This window comes from Crocodylus porosus, unplaced genomic scaffold (genome assembly GCF_001723895.1).
Source record: "Crocodylus porosus isolate Cpor-Errol unplaced genomic scaffold, CroPor_comp1, whole genome shotgun sequence".
NCBI classification, from domain to species: Eukaryota; Metazoa; Chordata; order Crocodylia; family Crocodylidae; genus Crocodylus; species Crocodylus porosus.
The window spans coordinates 111,838,115-111,859,209 of record NW_017728943.1 but is presented as its reverse complement, the minus strand read 5'-3'; the positions used below and the strand labels follow the sequence as shown (position 1 = coordinate 111,859,209).

The window sequence follows — 21,095 nt, the reverse complement described above, 5'->3', positions numbered from 1 at the left end:
CTAGGTCACTGATTAGGTCATCCCCAGTAGCCAATACCAGGTCGATCAGCGCTTTACCTCTTGTTACTGCCCGTTAGACTCAAGGCACTCCCACGGAAAAGGTCAGTTCTTAGTTTTCACTCTTTTTTTTGACTACAGAAAAATAATACAGCAATTCTTCTGTTGCAAAGTTCTCCAAAACCACAGCACAGCAAACTCTTTTTTACTCTGGATTCCTTTTGAAATCTCAGGATTTGTCCTGTGAATCGTGTTAGCACTGTTAGGTGTGAAAATGTTGCATGGCACACTGCATCACCCTTGAAAGGATTGCAAGGCACCCCAGGGTGCTGTGACACTCTGCTGAAGAATCATTGGTCTAATGTCAGCTATTTTGCTGACATTAGGGAACAGGCAGACAAACTCTGAGGGACTTACTGAGTGCCTCAGAAGATAACCAAATTCCAGGCCATTGGTATGTTGGGATTCTTTGCTGGCAACAAGAAGCTCATGTTCAGTTTTCAAACCCTCCCACTTTTTGCACTGGAGAGATCTGGTTTCCCAGGACTCTGGGAACAATAAACATAGGTCATGAGAATGGCTTTGCATTCTGAACCCAGCTGCAAGACCTACTTACCCATATGATGTGTAAAAAGCAATATGGTTTCTATGGAGGACCTGTGATCTCAGTCACATTTGGTATTTAGGAATGTAAATAAACACTGTGTGCTGAGAGGGCACAGCAAATTTTTAATCTCTAGGGAAGCAGAAAAGTTGCTCATTTTCCTGAAGCATAGAGGTCAGTGACAAGAGGCGAACCTGAACTCAGATTATTGAATCCATAGCGAGACTCAAGTGATGTGCGTGGCACCTCTTTGCAATGGTATGCGAAGCTACCTTTCCTGTGGCTTAAGCTATTAGCCATTCAGTATGCCATGTATTACTGCTGAATATGCGTCTACATCTAAATCTTGCATCAGCAAGTTTTGGAAGAGGATGCCCATTATATAGGAGTTGCAATGAAATCAAGAGGGCCGTGGCCATGAAAAAAGTTAGGCCTGTTCATCTGTACCTTGCTGAATTGGGGCCTCGGACATATCTTTATGTTGTTACTAACTGGCAGGGTGTACTTGATTACATAATGACAAAGCAAAATTTGCAGCGTGCTCCGTTCAAGTAAGTGCCTACAGATGTGCTCATTCGTGTTCTGATCAGAACGTGCCAGCCTCATGTGTATTGAGCCTTCGCGTGTTTCAAAATGACTGTGAGGGCGCTCTAGCTAAACCTCATTAAATGAGCTTTAGATAAAGCAGTCCACAGCCATTTTGAAACATGCTGGGACTTAAAACATGTGACAGTGAGCTGTTTTAATTAGAGTGGCTGTCCAGGAACCTCTCTAATTAAAACATCCCCCTTCCCGCTGCAGAACAGGTGTATAGACATGTTTAGCTGTTGGACAAAAAATTCAAAGCATCTAAATCACTTAGGAGTACAAAAAAACCTGTTTTCAAGAGTGGATTGAGCAGTTAAGAGCCAAATCCCATTGAGACTTTCATCTATAGAGAGTCTAAGTCATATTTGAAAGCAGGACTTTTGAAACTCCTTCCTTATTGAGCCTTTTATAGTTCTGGTTGTTAACTTATGTTCTGGATACTGAATGCTCTTTCTTCACTTCCTCATTGCCGTGATGCCTCTGTTTGTCTCCTCTCTGCAGGCAAGGCAGTCATGTGGAAAAAAGTATATACCTTCATGTTCAAAAGTCAGAAGTTGCACACAGCTGAGGAGAGAGCGTCCATTTAGGAGCCTTACGGACTCTGGCACACTGTTAAAGAAGAGTATTTAAATAATATGCACTGTACCATCTTGCCTCTCTCTTCTTTTTTTGGCTTTCAGATCCTTCATTCCACGTGTCTAAGGTGTTTTTTCCCCCTGCTTTGTTGCCCAGGAAGTTCAGCAAGCTATCACTACCTCCTTTCTTCTCAGCATATTTTAATTTATATTTTAGGACAGTGGCTTTGAAACTTTTTATACAAGCCTTGCAGATGTACACACTTGTCTGCCTTTGAGTCCTTGTATGACTTTCATCCTGGTAGAATCCATGCAACTCTTGTCCCAGATGTTTGTCTCAGACCCCTTGCCTATAAGCCACCCTCACCTGGCTGGTGTACTTCACTTTCATATAAAATCGTGTTAGCAACATCAGTACCTCTTCACATGGAAAAATAGAAATTAAGGTATTGCAGGTAAAATTCAGTCCTCATTGAAATTACTGGGACAACTCCAACTGACTTTCACAGGACCAGGATTACATGTATGCCTTTTTTCGTGTATGTTTAATGCTGCTTATCAAATGGAAGTCTAGAGGCACCCACCTGTATGTGATCACCCTCCTCTCAATGAGCAAGTACTCTGCAGGCCAGCCATAGTTTTTACACCACTTTTAGAGAACCCTTGTTTTAAGAAATAACTGGTTAAGCAAGGCACCCTAATCATTAATAACACTTCAGTGATAACTCATCAGCTGAGAATCCAAAAGTTGCATATGAAGGACTTGAATTGCAGTAACACATAGCACCTTTCTTGTGCAGGGGTTGGCAAACTTTGGCCCACGGACATGGAGCTGTGGCAGCATTTGGGGGGGGGGGGGCTTTGGCTGTGGGTGCTCTGCCTCTGCTGCCATGGGGGTGAGGTGGGAAGGTATACCCTAACCCATGCCTGCCCAGCTCTGACCCAGGGTCATTCTGGCTTGCAGCAGGAAAGGGTTGCCTGTCTTTGATCTTGTGGGATCACTAATCTGAGCTGATGCCTAAGGATGACTAATCTGTGCTAGTTCTCTCAACTTTGAATTAAAATTGTTTGACCTGTTTGGGAAAAAAAAAAAGATAAATGTGCAGACTTCTTTTTACAAGTATTTGGGTTCTTTCTACTCACTCATTTCAAATTTCTCCTCAATTTTAAACTCAGTATTGAAGAAACAGAAGAATTCCTGATTTGATCTAACTGCTCCCCCAAAGAGTTTGTGGTTTTTTTGTAAGAAGTCAAACTTTCCTAGGAAAAATGCAATAAAGTCCCGTCTGATCTCCAACTGAGAATTTTTAGCTTTTACTTATGGCATTTAACACATTTTCTACTGTGCACTTACACAGGTACTTCTGAAAAATTGTCATTTTTCTATTTGGTGGGATTTATTTTGTGTCAAATTTTATCCATGTAGCAATGATACATAATAGGTTGGAGATGAGGAGTTTTGTAGATGATCTCTTTTATTGGGCCAACTGCATGATGGGGATAGACTTAGACAAGTTTTCAAATGGAGCACATTCATAGGTTTTTATTTAAGGCCACAAGGAATGATTACAATTACCCAGTCTGATTTCCTGTATCATATTTGTACTTAGACATTTTTTTCTGCAACAATTCAAAGAAGCACCAGAAAATAACATCACTTGACCATTGCTATCTTCTGAAGAAAGGATATAATGTTAAGAACTTGAGCCATACAATTAGATCTGAGGCACACTGCTTTAAGAAACAATGCATCACCCTGGGATGATGTTGACTCGTGCACAAATGCTGGCTTTACGCAACATTTTGATCTCATGACAACATTTCCTACCTCTTTGGTATAGAATCCATTAAACTCCATTAGTAAGAACCAACAAATTCAGAAACCCAGCCGGCAGCCAATACGAGTGTACTCGGATGGGGTGACCTATAGCAGTAGCTTACAGGGAGCGATCATCTTTGCTCTTCTGTGTTAGGGATGTAAATACAAAGATCTGAGGAAAGTTCTCTCAGGTTTCTTTTTTTACATTTAGACTACTTCAACAATGGAAAGGCATCTTAAAAGGGTATAACTTAACTGATACCAGAGCAGTCTGGAGGCATCTGGCTTTCAATGACAATGAAGTCCTCAATATTTGCCCTTGAGTTTAAAAAGAAACAAATGAGCCTTTCATTCAGCTCAAGGAAGCAGGGACTGAAGCTAGCAGTGCTTTTAGAAAAATGAATTCAGGGATGTGGGTGAAGAGCAATTCCAAATCTAATTGCAGGTAGATTGCAAGTGTTTGAAAGAGATAAAGTATGACACCTGAAACTTATATCCCCATCAGAACTGTAAGTGATGCCAAGACCCCACTCAGAATGGTAACAATTAATAATGTTGATTTGAATATAGTATTGATTCACTCAGATTTAAATCTCAGCTAGGCTGGCAGACTCAGAAACAGCTGTTCTCATTGCAGAGGAATATAGGAATGAGAAGTGTCCCCAGCGGTCTAAGAATGATTGATGGAGTTCCAAAGCATGGAGGCTGTGTAACGTGAGCCTTGAATAGCACTGTAGGTCACCAGTGACAGCTGAAAGGAGCAAAGCAACAAGCTAGTTGTGATTTGATAGCAGTGTGCATGTCATAATGAAGTCACTCTGGGCCTGTTGACATAGTCTACCATAGTTCCTGTTCAGCACGATGACTTGATGGAACGGATCACCTGTTAATTGCCAGCTTGGAAGTATCAGGTGGAGAGCTACAATCATGACTGAGGGTCCTGACTAAAGGCAGCTTTTGCCCAGCCTAGCAGTTCATCCTGAAAAGCAAAACTAAAATATCTGATATTCTACACAACTCCAGTCCGGCCTAGATTTCCCATCACAGCTTGCATCCCTCCTGCCCTTTTCAATCTGCTGAGAATGAAAGTAGTAAAGCCCTTTTCACTTCCATCTCCCTCTTTCTAACATAGTCTTTCCCTTTCTGGTCTGCTCAGCAGCCCTCCTTCCCAGTTCAGAAGATTCTTATGTTCACAGGTAGTGGACCAGGGCCATGTCCAATGTGTCCCATCGCTGTTCCTGTCTCTTGGATTCCAAGCACGTTGGGGTGCTTGTACAGGTTGACGCACACTATTGGCACTTAATAATGTATAATAATCATAATACCCCTAGGTAGAGGAGCTTGCAGCTGAGCTTGAAGACTCCTGCTAAATTCCTCACATGCTGTATAGAATTTGACCCTTAGCACAACTGGCAGTGGCAGCACAATGACCTTGATTGAGCTGCAGTTAATTTTGAGTTCTGCTGTATGCCCACCAATAGGAGCTCACACGACTAACCCAAATATGTTTTGTTCCAGATGCTATCTAGTTTACTGATTTATAGAAGGGAGCATGTGTTGAAAAAAGCTATGTGCTAAAAAACAAAATGGAAAATTGCACAATGAAAACAGCTGAGCCTGGAGAGGAATAACTTAACAAGTGCTAAAGGCTGAATGTAAAAATCCCTGACCATATATATCCATCTATGTAAACCCAGATATATCTTAGCAAGAGCTGCACAGAGCAGGTTCAGTATGCCTCTAACTTCTGCTGTCACCGCTCAGTTTTGGTATTTAGTTCTAATGACTGTTTTATAACGGAAAAGGCAATTCCATTTCCTGTAATTCTGTGCTGGGCACCCAACCAAATACCTACAACTCTTCATGGAATCTGGTAAGTCAATCTCTTTAAAACACACAAAACTCCACCTAATTGCACCTGGCTTTTGTTATCTTTAGTCATGCTCTCCTGGTATACAGTAAATGGTGACTGCTCTAGGTTTTACTGTAGCAAAATTACACATTTGTACGAATTGCATGGTTTCCTGTGGCATTTTGGAGTGCCTTGTAAGCTATTTAATGTACTTTTATTGACAAACCATATATTATACTCCTCTGTATTTACCACAGGAATGAGGATCTTGTTGTAGATATGCTGATTGCATTAGAGCATAGCCATACCAATGATGAAGAACTCTGTGCATATTTATGGTGTGTTAAAACATTGATTGGCTTAAGTGAGCAGGACTATCTTGTAATTGTAGCTGCGTTCAGGTGGCCAGTAGTAAATGGACATCAGTGTCCCTTCAAACAAATTTCTTGATCGAACTTAATTTACCCAAGGAATACCACAACGTAAAGACAGCACATGAAAGAGGCAGACCTCTTCAGTCTGCATATGACAGTCTGCATGAGAGTTAGGAAGAAACTTCTTTTGTGAGTTATATTCTATAACTGCCAGCTTCAAAAATTCTTTGCTTGGCCAGCATCTGGTATTGGCAACTGATGGGTATAGGATACTGGACTGGATGTACCTTGGGTCTAACTCCGTAATCAAGGGTATATACATAGTTTTAAAAAAAGTCATCCCCCACCCACCTTGTGCATGAACATTTTTCAGGGATTTATGCAGGGTGGAATAGAATCACTCTTATGTGCATAAGTCCACTTGGGTACCTAACAGGAGGAAGAGAATCTGACCTGAAGAATGTAATAATCCTCTGTAGGTCTCTCACTTCCAGTGTGTTTTGTATTTTGAAAAGAGTGTGTACTAAAAGTGGGAAAAGAGGCCTGGGATGTGAGATGGCCAGAAAGGTCATCATCAGCCTTAATCACATCTGTGATGCAAGTATGGTTTCAGTTAATACCTGCTTTGTGGGTGGATTTGGGTGGAGAGGCTTTAAAAGTAGTCACAGAAGAAAATGAAAGTAAGTGTTGCCTCATTCAGTGCTACCTGCCATAACAAGCCCACTTCCTTAGTTGTAAATAGTAGATGCCGCCATGAAACATTTGGTTATTTGATGCAGCCAATTCAAGCTGCTTATTCTGCACTGATGCAGCTTTTCAGCTGATCTAGGAAAGCAACTACCAAACATGGGGATTTTTCCTTCAGTCTTTCCCCTCCCCATATCAGGATCCTGAAATATAATCCTTGCCAGCCTTGGGATTTTGGTAAACTTGAGTCCAAGCTGGGAAGGTAGGTAGAAATGAAGACAGGGAAGTGGATGGGGAAAAGGCTGCTATATTTAACCTCTTCTCCCCAGGTTGTAACTCTGGTATAGGTCTTTCTTCCAGTCTTCCCTAACAGAAGAGCCCTGGCCTCGGCAGTTCCTTTTCTGGGTGAGAGAGGCACATAACGAGGCAGAAAAATTTAAAATTTCTCTTCTCATTTGGCTGTGGCGAAGGAAGAAGCATCTCACATCCCCCTCTGGGTCTTTTCTAGAAACAGGTAATGGGTCATTCTATACCTGTCTAGAGTTTTCTCCTGACCTCATGCCAGCAAAAAATTTGAACGCAGTTTACTATAGATGTGGGAGTTGGGATGCCCTGAGACTCAAGGGAGTGGACAACTTTGGAACGTCTCCAGATGTTCGTACCAGAGTATAAGGTATGCAAAACCTTCCCAACACTGAGGGTCGTGTTGCTAGGTCCTATGCTACATGGGGTGGAAACCTTGGAATCCAAAGTAAGCTTAACTGTGACATCACAGCATCACCTAGCATGGCTTTTATGGTACGTGATTTTGATTTCTTTCCTTTTTCATTCCTTCACGCTGGCCCACAGAAATAAGGAACTCCTCAACTACAGGCAACCAAATTATCATCCTGCAACTTGATGCCAGTAGCATTTGTTTAATATCTGATATAGATACAAACTTACTGCACAAGGGATTGATTGGCAAGAGTTGCACTCTTCAGGCCTTGAAGAAAGTCTATTATTTCATGAGCGCTAGTACCCAGTATGTTTGAGTCTCTATTCCAGTAGCAAAGAAAACAGCTTTCAAAGACTTTTCCTTATATGTGTTCTCACTTCTTTCCTTTCCACAGAGGATGCTTGAAATGGATAGGCTGGGCAGGAACCTCTCTTGTAACATTTTTGGTCATCAGATATTTCTTTTAAGGGCTCTTAACAGTTTCTCTTGGTTTAGGTGTGGAATAATCCCCCATGTTGTTGTTGCTGTTGTTATATTTCTATGTGAATCATAGACTCTTCTTTTGGGGCTGAATTCCATCTTGGAACTGGAAATGGTCAAAAAGGAAACACAATCCCACAAATTAAATCCCACATGAGTTGATGGATGTAATCAGGATTATTATACAAGGGAAGACCAGGCTTGCTTTTACAATTTAGAAGGGGAGAGGGAGAGGAGTCCTTCAAGTTCAAAAAGTCCTGTTGTCATAATTCTCCAGTTGCTCAGAAGTACAGTTGCCACTTACCCTATGGTTCAAACCCATGTGATAAAAAGGGAGTCTTGTTCTGCCAAGAAATTTACATTAGGAAAATGAAACCATCTAAGTGTGAGCTTGCTTTAATACAATGGGGTCTACTTCTTAGTACTGCACACTTGCTGGTGTACGTGCATGCATTCTGAAGAGGTTGCCATACTCTGATTGAACTGCAGCCCTCCACACTGCTCTTGTTTCTCCAAGTCCCTTCCCAGTTTGGCTCTTTATCTTCCTGGTTGCCCTACAGTGTTTGCATCATCTTCAAATTTTGATAGATAATTAAGTCCTGAAGCCAGGAAGGGGCCAGAAATGGTTGGTTGAATATTAGCTGCATTATGGAAATTGCTCTGGGGTGTAAGAGTGATCCATAGGCTGAGATTTATGAAACACTGACTGAAGATTGTATAGCCAGGATTCTCAGAAGGGAATAAAAGGAATTCTGACAAGAGAGTTTTTACCAGATGAATGCTTGGTTCTCTGTCCTAATTTGCCATCAGAGACAGGTCTTGGGAGCAGCACTTCTCAATTATGTGCAACCTCTGTTGTTACAACATGCAGGTAAATGGTTTTGTCCTTGCTCTTTCCTTGCCTGCGGAAGAAAAGAGGAAAAGAACATGATATTGTGCAAGCTGCAATGTTTCCAAAGGCTTGTCCAAATTCTTTCCAAACTAGATCCCTGCTGCAAAGCTTGGGGCTGCGGAGACTGAAAATGGGAAATGTGGGATGTCCTTAACAATTGTCCGTTCTACTCATTCTACCAATAATTTCAAAGAAATGCTGCGGCTGTCTTGTATTCATCCCGCCATATAAATAGTTTCTCGTAGGGACAGAAGTACTACCTAGCTCTTCATTCGTTCTTTTTTTTCTTTCTCCATACTCCACAGCCATGTCTAATTGATATACAGACACATTTGCAGCTGATACAAAAAATCAGCATGGGATGATTCATGTCAATGGAGCAAAATTTATTTCACACCATTTGAGGGAATTAATCCATGGTATTCGTAAGTTTTAACAGCCTCTCTTTCTCCCATATGCAGACAGGACAATGCTTGACACGCAAGAGGGAAGAGTTTTCCCAAAATGCCTTACAAAATTCCTGCATAAGGGCAATTTTAAATGAGCAAAGCCAAGAACCTTACTTTGCAGAGTTAAAAGCTCAGCCTCAAGTGTGGTTTCTTTGCCTGGGTTCTGAACTTGCAATATATCTCACCAACAGTCTTTTCTTTTTGTTTTGGAATAATGGCTTTACATCTTTTACGTAACTTGCCATGCTGCAGTAGAAAAGGGGAATTGACTACCCAAAATAACCACGGTCTTTGGAAGGTCACTTCTCTACTACAAAGGCACCACACTGAAATGAAGTCATTGGGTTCAAAAGTCACCTTTAACTCTTCACTATTCCCCTTTTTGCCCATGACAGCTGGTATTGTTCTGCCAGTGAAACCTTCATTCTGTACACCTAGAGACTAAAGCTGGGAGCAGCCTCCCAGTAGGTGAGAATTATGTGCGTCACTACACCGAACAAGTGATACCAAGGTTACAGCTTTTCAAATTCCACATAAAACAAGTTTCCTTTCAGACAACTAATTATTTTATAGAGCTTGATTAGATCATGCCATATAGTTCAGAGACTTTGTACTGCTATCCAAAACACACCTAATGACCTTTCTTTCTTGTTCCAGTGTTCCTGGCAATGGGGTAGTACTGTGGTGTTTTGTCAGAGCAGCAATAACCATGCTGAAATGAACAACATGCGTCGTAGACACAAGGATGTGGCAGCTGAGAATGATCTAGACTACTGATTCTCAATCAAGGTGTCACAGTGCACTGAGATCTTTTCACGGGTGTTGGAGGGGTGCCATATATACTGTTAGTCCCGTTAGGTTTGCAAACACAATTCACAAGATAAACCCATAGATTTCAAACAGAAATCCATAACTGTGGTCTTCCTGAATGCTTTGCAACAGAAAAGTTTCTGCCATTTTTCTGTATTAAAAAAAAAAAAAAAAGAACACTAATAGCTGGCATTTTCTGATGGGTGCTGTGAGTCTATCCAGAGGTGCCATGAATCTAAAAATGTTGCAGGCTCCACTGATCTAGACTGTATTTTGGATATTGGACAATTAAAACAGATTCCTGTCCCTGCAGCTTTACAGTACAGTATTATTGTGATTCCTGATGTGGGTTTGGTATAATTTCTCTCTTATGAGTTGCAGGTGGAAGGGAGATAGGGAAGCCTGCATAGCACTGTACCTATGCATATTTTCAGCATCTTCAATGGTCTCGGGCAAAGTTTTTCCTTTGGTCTCTGGTAGGAGCAACACCAATCCACCATCAATTAGACCAACCACAGCTTCAAAAATACAAAGACAAAAGTGTTAGATTTGAAGCAGGGATGATGATGTTAATGAGCATTAAACAGATGAGGAATAATTACCTCTAATGATTATAGATTGAGTCTCAGTGGCCCCAGCTAAGTGAACACATCTTAAAGAAATACAGATTGCAGGTGGGATTTTGTTAAGAGTTCTCATGTTTCAGGTGAGTGCTGTAGTTACCAAGGTTACTTTTCTGACATAAGAAAAGAAATTCAAAACCCAAATCTTGTATGTGCTTTGGCTCCTCACACCACTTGGAGAACCCAAAGGAGGCAGTCTGTCTCTGGAGGTATGCCTACTTTCATCCTTGACAAGCTCGGATGGGAGGGCATGTCCCAACCCCAGAAATGTAATGGTGATGCCGCTCTGTCTCCAGTGTGCTTATTAAGAGGCTGAGGGGGATGCCTCCAGAGCAGTTTCCCTGTTGCATTTCTGGGTTTTACAGGCTCAGGCAGGTGTGTTTGGGAACATCTTTTCCTGACAACAGAGTGCCAAGGACAGAATGTGTCTCTTAGTACTTAAGGACTCCTTTCCCATACCTAATTGATTGTCAAGCTATGTGATTTCACCGCACCTGAATCCTTTTGCCTGGAGCTGTCTAGTCTCCTCCCACCCCAATGTCTAGGATATAAAAAATGTGTCTAGTCCATAAAAAGATATACATTTCTTACCAAAAACCACAAGTGGCAGCTCATGCCAGATCTCTGCCAATCTGTACACGATGAATGGTGTTATGATCCCACCAACGTCACACATGGAAGAGCAGACAAGTACTCCCAGATTCCTGGAAAACAAATGCACCTGAAAAGTTTTCTCAACTTTAATCATATTTAAAAGGGTTCTCTAGCTATTTGCTGCTGAACAGTTTTTAACAATGCACGGGGAAGATTAGGCACAGCATTTCTGATAACAATGCCAGGAGGACTGCATCTAGCCTGTTGGATGTGACAATGGATATGTCTCCATCAAGATGTAGTAAGCATATAGGCATTAATCAGATGTTCGGGGGCGGGGTAGGAAATGAATTCACATATATGATAAATTGGAAAGACTTGCTAACCTCAGAGAAAAGAATTAAAAATGAATACAAAGGGATTTTAAAAGACCTTATTCTTATTGGCCTACTAATCTAGAGCAATGGGGACCATTAACAACAAGAAAACAGGGGTGAGGTATCTGGAAGATCTTCCAATGAAGTGCATCAGAAAGTATCAAGTGTTTCTTCTCTGAGGATGGGAAGCCCCTGAATTTCGGAGGTAGAAACAGACTAGATAAGGAATTGGAAAATATTCTGGGAGGAATAATCCTGTATTGATGGAGATGGACAAGATGTCTGTAAGGTCTGCTGATCTTAATTCTATGATTCATTTCTTTAATGAGGTACTGGTTCTTGTGGTGGTTTTTTGCAGGGAGAGTCTGGAGGAGTGGGATGGTTTATAATGCATTACAGAGACCTCTCCGGCCCTTGTCCTTCCAAGAAGCGTAAACTGGGCATGGAAGAGGCAGGGCCAGAGAATCAGTAACATAACTAGGGCAGGGCAAACAGAGCACCTGGCCCAGGTGTTGACTATGAGGGGGTGCCTTCCTCCAGATGTATTTGCCATGGTGAGGGCAGCCCTGCACAGCCCCTGCCTGTCCCTAGAAGCCCTATGTGGTCCTATGCCCCACAGTGTATCTGTGGAGCAGGAGAACAGGTGGAATGATGTTTCCCCTCTGCCAGGAGGCCTTGCTTGGGTGGCACAGCTGTGCCCCAGAGAGCAGGATGTGAACGGGGCACCTGTGTTTCAGTGGTAGCAGCACAAGCTTCTGCTGTTAGGGAAGCAGCAGCTGCTGCCTTTCAAGTGAAGAGAGTGGAGACCCTGGGTCCCTTTCCTTCCTCCTACCCCATCCCTGTTCTCCAGCGCTCCGCATGCCCTCCCCCACTACCCCTGCATCTATGGCCTTGTCACATGTCATCTCTGCTGCTGTCCTGCACATCTGAAATTCTGTTTTTACACCCATTTTCCAAATACAAAATCACTTTCTTTGGTCAATGCATGGACTGCAGCTTCCCCTTCCTCATCAGTGGTTTCCAGGCAGCTTCTTGTGGCCATCTCAATGCTACTTTACATTTTCTGGAAATTAAAACATTTTCCATGAACATTCTGCTCCAACTGTCCATGCAGTGTTTGCTAGGCTAACGGGTGTCTTATTCAACATTACATATTTTATTTTTAAATTGAATTTCTTTTGTCTGATAGATACTCCCACTTTTATGCATCACTGAATTGAATGTTGTGGCTCTAACATGGCCCTGTTATATCTTGGACTGAGCAAGCAGAGACCCCTTGCATTTGTACATTTAACCTTCTCTACTGTCTAAGTGAAGGATGGGCAAACGTACCTGAGAAATGTTGGGTACAATTCAGGATTTACTAGGCAAATAATCTCATAGCACATTGTAATTCCCATTCTGCCTAAGCAAGCTGCAGTAGCTTTTAGCCAGGAAAGATCTGGAAGGAAAGCACATGCTTTAGAGTTAGGTTACTGGCTGGTTTCTTCCCGTCAAGTCATAAAGCACTGTTAAAGACTGAATTTAGTAAATGGTAATACTACAGTATAGGAACCGCTGAGGGAACATATATGGATAACTTTGTCTCGCTCAGTAAACAATTTATTTTAATGTTCCTTGGTGGTCTGAGAGGCTAAACAGTATTTGGGGCTTTCTCAAGCTGTTTCCAAAAGAAGAGGGAAAGATGATAAGAGTCAAGAATTTCTTTGATGCAATCCTATTTATATACAAAAGAACATATACACACAGTCCTGTTTCCCTGATCACAGTAAAAATAAACAATTAGCTATTTTCTTCATCAAAAATCCAACTCTGCCTCTTCAGTAAGTACCCTGCCCTAGAGAAGCTCTCCTTGGCTTCTATCCAGAGCCACATCTGCACTGCTTGTCTCACTGTCTGCTGGATGATGCCCTTCACATGTACCCAGTGATGCAGCTGTAAGCAAGCCAGTGTGCCAACACCTGTGTTCCCAATTCATTTCCAGCAAATAGTTCCCATTTCTTTAGTTTCTGGTAAGGTCTTGCCACACATACCATGTGCTTTAGGTGTGGTGATTTCCAATGTTTCAGCCACTGGTAAGAAAAGTTGCATTTAATTGCTTCCTTATTTAGTACAGTTGAAGGGAGACTTGTATGCCCGTTAGCTACTTAAGAGGTCTTTGTAATTGCTGGGTCACCCTCACAGGATGTGAGAGGTAGAAAAAGTGAAATCCTTCATTTGACAAGTAAGGAGACTGAAGGGGATGGTTGAAGAAGCTCCCCCAGGGCCTCACACCCAGCATAACTGCAGAGTGAAGGTTAGGACTCAGAAATCCTTGCATTTTAGCTACATATGGCATCCAGTAGATTACATTGGACTGTCTCCTTGTATAGCACCCTACCGTGCCTCATCACTGTTTTAAATGGTACATTTGGTCATCCAAGTATTGTTCTTTGGCAGAGTAATTTTTCTCTAGATTCCCCATTTCTATTAATGTGTGTCTGAACTGACCATGGCTAGTGAGGGGAGTGGGCCCTGTGACCAAGATGGTCCTTTCCTGCCCTTGGTTTGGCTGCTGTGGTCATTGCTATTACTATAGTTGTTCTCTTGAATTAAAAGTTCAGGGAAGATGTTCTGCAGTACCCCTTAAAGGGCTGGTGCCCTTGGAGCAACAGAAGAGAGACAGGAACAGATTAAATGTCATAAAGGACTGATGTCTGTCATTGAGCTTGCTTGTCATCTTAAATTTGTTAGCTCTGGCGTCAGCATGAGTGAGGGAACAAACTGTACCTGGACAGTCTCTAAGGGCATGCCTACACTGCCATGGCAGCACATCCCAGTTGGGATGTTTCCAAGCATAATCTAAACTCAGATATGTGCCAGTGAGGCCCCTCTACAGCTACTCTTGAGACTCCTGGCATCAGCCCCAGACTGTCAAGCACACAGAACGGTCTGGCTGTTCGTGTTTCCAGGTTTGGAGCGTGCCAGTGGGAGCAGGTGAGCAGGGCATGCTCAGGACTGCTGTGGCTGGGAAGGGACTTTGCAGTGTAGCTATTCTCTCAATTTCTGTTCATGTGCATGTATAAGCCCACAAAAGCTTGGTGCTCTGCTGACTACTCTAAACTGGGGCTATGTAAAAATGACACAGAATTAAACAGCCGAGTGGGCGCAGTGTGGGAAATGCAGTCCAGGATGCCCCATTTCTCAAGCCTCACATCAGAAAAACTCTGGATGTGGAAAAGATGTTTAGTACTGTTTGCTTTTGTTTTTGGTGGAGGGGGAGGAAGTTGCCTTTGTTTGCACTGAATTGCAACACAGATGTGGTTGTTACAGCAAAAAATGGTTTGGGGTTTCTTTTTCCCATGTCTAGAGCAAAACTACAATGTGGCCCCAAGGGCTAACACTGGCATGGACTAGCTGACTTGAAAGCTTAGATAACTCACCCTCTGGGATTAAAGCAGTAGCCAGACAGGCAGCTCCTGCCACCACGTTTGCCACTGCCCAGGGATAGCGTCGGCCGATTCGATCAACTGTAAGGATGAGTATGAGGGCAGCCGGAAATTCAACAAGAGCAGAATAGAAGAAATCCAGGTAAATGTTCCCACCAGCTATTCCCATGTGCATGATGAGCCCCTGGTACAAAACAGAGCTTGTGAACCTGGACAGAGACAGAACCCAGGTGAAGTCAAATTGCTGAAGAGAATTCATTCAAAGAACTGAGCCAAAGCGGGTTGGAGGGGAAGGGGAACAGGCTCAGACCAACTCTGGAAATCTAGCACTTTGAAATGGCAATATTGCCTAACCGTCCCTTACCACGTGTACATCAGAATGAATGTGTGTTTCCTTATCTGAGGAGTCCTGACCAGGTCCAGAAAGGAAGGGTTATGCTTCTCTCCATCTTCCTCTTCAGGGATAAGACTCTAAGAGAGAACAAGAGGGATATTAAACAGGAGTATGGGGTTGATGGGTCAGGGCCAGGAGTGATGTACCTTGTCCATTTTTCTCTGGATCAATGCAAGGACATAGTAGTTAAGATTTGTCATTTGCCAATTAAGGGCTTGACTGCAGAGTAACCAAAATAACGGGAGAAAACACTTACCTCCAGCTTGTCTGTCTGTACCAAATCTGTTTCATTGCATGCAGCCATGTACTTTTAAAACCCTTGAACAAAAGATGTCTTTGAACTGGTCCATCATGTGATCTGATTGTTAAAATATTGCTTGATACGTCAAAGAAAGGGAGATTGTGTCTATTGGGATGTTGATGTGGGATTCACTGTGTGTGGTATTTTAAGATCCCGAACATTTACAAATTATAAGCACTTGACTTCATAAGTTTTCACTGCTTTGGCTTGTCAAATTGCCCCTTGTTCCAAACTGAGAGCAATCCTAAACCTACTGTATCATTTGTAAGTGTGTACTCTGCAAATAAAGTACACTCTCACCTGAAAAGAGGAAGGGAGTTTCTTCCCGTTTCCCTTGGCAATGCGATTAATAACTTTCATGGCTTTGTCATTTTTCTTTTGAGCGATCAGCCACCTGGGAGACTCTGGCAGACACCTGCAACACAAGCAACCATACACAGCTACATGTTGAAGCAAAGTATGTCCTTGAGTATTAAAGCTGAATTGAGTTTCTTTTGCTAGCATCTAAGGGGTCTTGAAAAACCACAAATCCAGCTGAAGTCCTTGGTAGCTGTGGATGGTCATCTACCCTCAGGCTTATTAGAAAAGTCAAAGATCTGCCTGTTCCAAGCAGCCTGTCAGGCTAGTCTGGTTAAGATGCAGCAGTGTGTCATCAGCAGTATGCAATGGAGTGAAGTGGCCTGGCATCATGCTTAAGTGCCTTTGACTCTGGGGGACAAATGTGAATTTGTGCCTGAACATCTGGGTTGACTGGTGGCAGTTCCCATGATTCTCAGTTAAGGAATCTGAGGTGCCACAGGAGCCTTTGAAGGGTGCTGTAGAAGTGTGAGGAGATAAGCCAATAAGGGCTGTCTCAGGTTCTCCCTCCGTGGCTGTTTCCACACCCCCACTGCCTGGCCTGTTTGCAAGGAGGCAGGGACTGTAATAAATACATCACCTTTGGAAATGGGGTGCTGTTTAATTCACAAAAGTTGTGAAGGGGTGCCTTGAGTTCAAGACGGTTGAGAACTGCTGCCTAAAGTATTCATAGATTCATAGATGTTATGGTCAGAAGGGACCTCTTGTATGCCCCTTTTGAGTGAACACCTCACCTGGTTTTTAGACAAAAATAGCTCACTGTATTCATCCCAAGTGCAGAGGGGCTGGACCCAATGATCTGTAAGGTCCCTTCCAACCCCTAACAACTATGAAAATAATATTAAAGAAAAAAATCTGTCTGTAAATATTCAAAATGGTTAAAATGTTCTTAATTGTGATAGTTGCTGAAAGGTAAAGAAAATATTTGATAGGAGGTTTGAGCCTGCCATATTTTCTCACATAAAATATGTATCTTTCCCCAAAAATCAGCCCCCCAGAATTGGGGTGTGTGTCTTAAGTCAGGAAGCTGGAAAAGAAGCATACATGTGTGTGTATCATGCAGCTGCCACGACGGCAGCCACTTGCGTCTGGCTCAGAAAGTGGAATGGAGCCTTATGCAGCCTGTGATGCTGCCTCTGAGTCTTGTCTGGACCAGCACACAGCACGTGCCATTATGATGACCCCCCATCCCTAACTGGGTGGGACAGTCCTGGAATGCAAACCTCAAGTCCCAGTCCTGGGCTACATGACGCTGGAACAGCATTTGTCCCGGATTTGCAGTGTAACACAGGGATCATGAAACGATGGGTTTCCCCTTGCAGGCTGGCAGCATTCAAGGCTGCTTGGGGTTGCTGGGAGTGGGACAAAGGGGCTGTCATGTGCATGTGCCGCTTTTACATCTTAAAAAGGTGGTCATCCTATGTGGCATGCATCACATTGGCCCTCTGTGCTGTACGTGGCGTGTGGGGCCTGGGCACCAGATATACCCGGACTGGCCCTGTGTACCGTGCCCAGAGCACGGGGCCAGTCTGTGGGCCTGATCTGGCCTATATACTTGTTCCATACCACCCATCCATCCAGCCAATGGGGCATGGCATCCCTGAGTTGCAGTAAATAACTCATAGTTTTGCTATTGCCCTTGCAAGGGTCTGGAGCCTAATCCTGTGTGACATAGTAAGTCTTCCTGGCAACATGAAGCACCCCAGAAGCCAGTCTGGGTGAAGTAGCAGGAATGTCCTGGCATGGTAGACTGTTTCCTGGGATGGACACTGCCCAAACACTTGATATTCTTAGAATAATTTACCAGCACTCTTGTCAGTGGTCTATGACTCTGGAAAACCCTTTATTCCTACATTCTGTCTTCCAGAAACCAGGTGTATGTTTTATCTGGGGACATGTGTACGTGAGGGAGTACAGTATTCTTTACTATTAATAAATACCTACTTAGCCTGAACAGGAGTAACTATTTTTAAGAAATACAGACCACCTTCCCTTCTCCCCCCACCTGCCACTTAGAGCTATCTGTATTTGAGATGCTGATTTCACAGCTAGAGCTGGAAGCACCCACAAGCTCCTTGCATGGTAGGTGATAAGGATTCCTAGTCCAGATGTAGTGTGAATTTTACAGCTGATCCCTCACTCTGGATCTAATCAAAGCCCCCGGATCTAAAAACACCCAACTTTGGAGGGAGTGAGCAAAAAGCATGCTGGATACGAATGTGGTTGCTTGATCCTATCTCTTAATAATGCTACTATAGTTTCCCAGTGGCCAATGTCCTACCCTGCTAGGGTGGAGAACCAAGCTAGTTTCCCAGTGCTGGTCTCGTATGGTACAGGTTTGCAGGGGCTAACTAGCAACAAGAGTTATTGAGAAGGCAGGGTCCTGTGTCAGGGAAGACAAATGGGAAAGAATGTCTTATACTGTTCAGGTGCAGCCTCTTGGTGAATTAAGAGTCATGCAGAGTGCTTGATTTCTTGACTATAACATTGTATTAATGGCACAACAGGTCCCTGTATGAAATATTTTAAAACTTCTGGTCAGGTCTCTCCCATCTGAGAAGCACAGCAAATGGCAAAATGGAATTTGCAATCTGTGTGAAAGGTTTGATATTTCAGTGTTTCTGTCCATTCCCAGCTGGGATGAAAAAACAAAATATAAGAACTTTCTTCAGAGTGAAAAGTTCCCAAAAAACCATTTCATTTCAGAAATTTGATAACATTTTGTTTGGGATCAACATTCATCTCTACATCCAATCCTAGACACAGTCATGGGCAAATGGGAGTTGTAATCCATGCTTCCCTCTCTTCATGCTTCCCTGGCCAAGCTACAATTTCCAAGATGCACTCTTCCTCAATATCTAAAGGCCAGGAGAAGACCAGGTTGTATCTGGGGACTGGTTCATAACAGTCAATGAAGGGTGTGAGGGAACCAGAAGTACAAGTCCCATGAGGCAATGAAGTGGTCTGCAAAAATAATTCATTCCTGACCTAATTAAAAACAAAATTGTACTGAATATTTTCCCAGTTGAAGAGAGTATCAAAATAATAAATAAATAAATAAATAAAATCTCCATTTGTATTTTCTTTCCCACCTGTAAAATTATAGGTACTTACCAGTAATAGAGCAAGAAGAAGAAATTTGGCAATGTAACAGCAAGCTGCAGCCACCTCCAGTGGGGAATCGCATAAGCAACAGCCGCAAGTACAAGGAGTCCAACAGAAAAGGCTGCTTGGTAAACAATCCCTACAGTCCGCCTGTATTTTAAGCCAACAAATTCTGCAACTAAAGAGAATTTTATAAGGCAAGGTAGAAGAGAACAGATGACCCATCAGTTTTCAAGCAGGAGAACCTAGCTTGCTTTATTTTCATCAGTTCTGGATTCCATGATCTTTTGGGTCCTCTGCTGTAGCTATAATACTGAAGAGCACTTGAATAACTAGGCGTCCCCAGGCCCCCTCCATCTGGTGTGGTGCAGTTCATGCCAGCCTGTCTCCCTCCTTTGCCCTGCACCATGCATTTCTCTGCTCCTGAACTGTTTCTCTGTATCTCTCCTCTGCAGCTGCCCGGGGCCTCTCTGCTTTGTGCTAGAAGCTGGTCTCAGCTCTCCCCCACCAGTAAAGTTATGGTCTCTCTCACTGCCAAATTCACCACTGTCTGTAGCCGGTAGTAATGGCAATTGGCAGACAGGGTAAATGGCAGCTGCAGTAGGTGGGGCCTGAGAGCAGTCTTCAGCACAGAGCAGGGAAGGAGGGTGGCAGTAGGTGGATTTGGGGGCGTTGGAGGTTGGTGCAGATAAACAGTTCAGGGGCAAAGAAGGGGACGTGCCAAGGCAAGCTGTGCCACAGGAGGTGGAGGGGTCCAGAAGGGGACTTGACAGTGCCCACCAAAATTGTATAATGCTGGCCCAGGGCACAAACTTTACTAGTTGCATGTCTGCTGAAAAATTCTCTTAAGTTACAGTTCTGGTCAGTGACGGGGAGTAACTTGAATAATTAAATGTATTCTTCAAGAATAGGATCTGCTGAGCTTGGAGGTCTCTTTTAGTCCATTAACCTACACGGTAGCGGTGGTGACAGAACCACAATGGCTCGGGGAATATGCAAAAGGCAGGATTTTGTTTAATATCTTTTACTGGGCCAATCTTATAATTGGGAGAGATACAAGACAAACCTTTGGATATTAGAAGCCTTAGGTCTGGGAAAGGAACAAGAGCGGACACAGCCTAAGCTGAGTAATATTAAAACTCAAAGCTGTGGCAAAACTCACTTAGGCCCATCCTTGCTGCTGAGCTGATCATTCTGTGTTGTATCACTTCCACAGCTTTGCTTATCTTTTAGACCACTGGAACAATTGCTTTTGTTTAACCGTATTACATAAAAGAAACTGATACATTTAAAAAAGGAAATGGGCTGTAAATCTCTGGAGCAAAGAGAAGTTATCCAGACCAAGTAAGGGACAGTTGAAATAGATTAACCTGATTATAACAAAGCCAAACCCAAAACATTCCCTTTCCTTCCCTTCCAGTACAGGGCCATTTGAAGGAGAAGAGGGCCATTATTGCGTGTCGAGCAAAGATAAGTCAGTGCAAGGAGAATATAAATTAGGATGAGCCATAACAATCTTGTTTTGATATTTCGCAAACATGAAGATTTTGAAAATGTTACAACAGTTCTGGTGTCCTCCATAGCTGGTTGCTAGCCACAACTTTAACAGCAATTTCACAATCTAAATATTTACTTTCAACTAAGTAGAACATTTGGGGATTTTTGGTAGAACTTTGTATAATAGTTATTTCTTGTGAATGTGCATAAGTATTTTAATTGGAAAACGTATAGTATGGTTGATGTCTGGTATGTGGATTTGCATTAGAAGCAGCTCAGTATCATTAATGTTTGAATATCCATTTTTATTTTTCAGAATGACATTTTTATTATGTTTGTGTTTTGAGACTACAGGCAAATGAATAGGATTGTTTGCATGTCCATTTAAGGTTACAGGGATTATGATGAAATATGTATTTCTTTGTACTTGATGTAACCAACATGTAGATCCTGGGAGTTTTGCTATTATTATTATCCTGGGAGCTGGCCCTGACAACCTGCACCCCAGGGTACTCAAGGAGCTGGCGAGCGTCATAGCCCAGCCCCTGGCACGGATCTTTGAAAACTCCTGGCG

General features: G+C 42.8%; 2 protein-coding genes across 2 annotated transcripts in view; one reads left to right on the top strand and one right to left on the bottom strand.

Annotated features, from left to right (window-relative positions):
• LOC109320068 (solute carrier family 22 member 2-like) overlaps nucleotides 1-3,058 on the top strand; it is a 27,016-nt gene extending 23,958 nt beyond the window's left edge. Inside the window, exon 11 of the mRNA XM_019550003.1 lies at nucleotides 1,691-3,058. Coding sequence (XP_019405548.1) covers nucleotides 1,691-1,757 — 67 coding nt within the window. The 3' untranslated portion in view covers nucleotides 1,758-3,058. The remainder of the gene's footprint in view (nucleotides 1-1,690) is intronic.
• Nucleotides 3,059-7,308: 4,250 nt separating this feature from the next.
• Nucleotides 7,309-21,095, bottom strand: part of SLC22A2 (solute carrier family 22 member 2) — a 30,014-nt gene continuing 16,227 nt past the window's right edge. The window contains exons 4-11 of the mRNA XM_019550002.1: nucleotides 19,034-19,202; nucleotides 15,863-15,977; nucleotides 15,232-15,338; nucleotides 14,862-15,076; nucleotides 12,772-12,880; nucleotides 11,060-11,172; nucleotides 10,264-10,363; nucleotides 7,309-8,596 (exon numbers count right to left, since the gene is read on the bottom strand). Coding sequence (XP_019405547.1) covers nucleotides 8,530-8,596; nucleotides 10,264-10,363; nucleotides 11,060-11,172; nucleotides 12,772-12,880; nucleotides 14,862-15,076; nucleotides 15,232-15,338; nucleotides 15,863-15,977; nucleotides 19,034-19,202 — 995 coding nt within the window. The 3' untranslated portion in view covers nucleotides 7,309-8,529. The remainder of the gene's footprint in view (nucleotides 8,597-10,263; nucleotides 10,364-11,059; nucleotides 11,173-12,771; nucleotides 12,881-14,861; nucleotides 15,077-15,231; nucleotides 15,339-15,862; nucleotides 15,978-19,033; nucleotides 19,203-21,095) is intronic.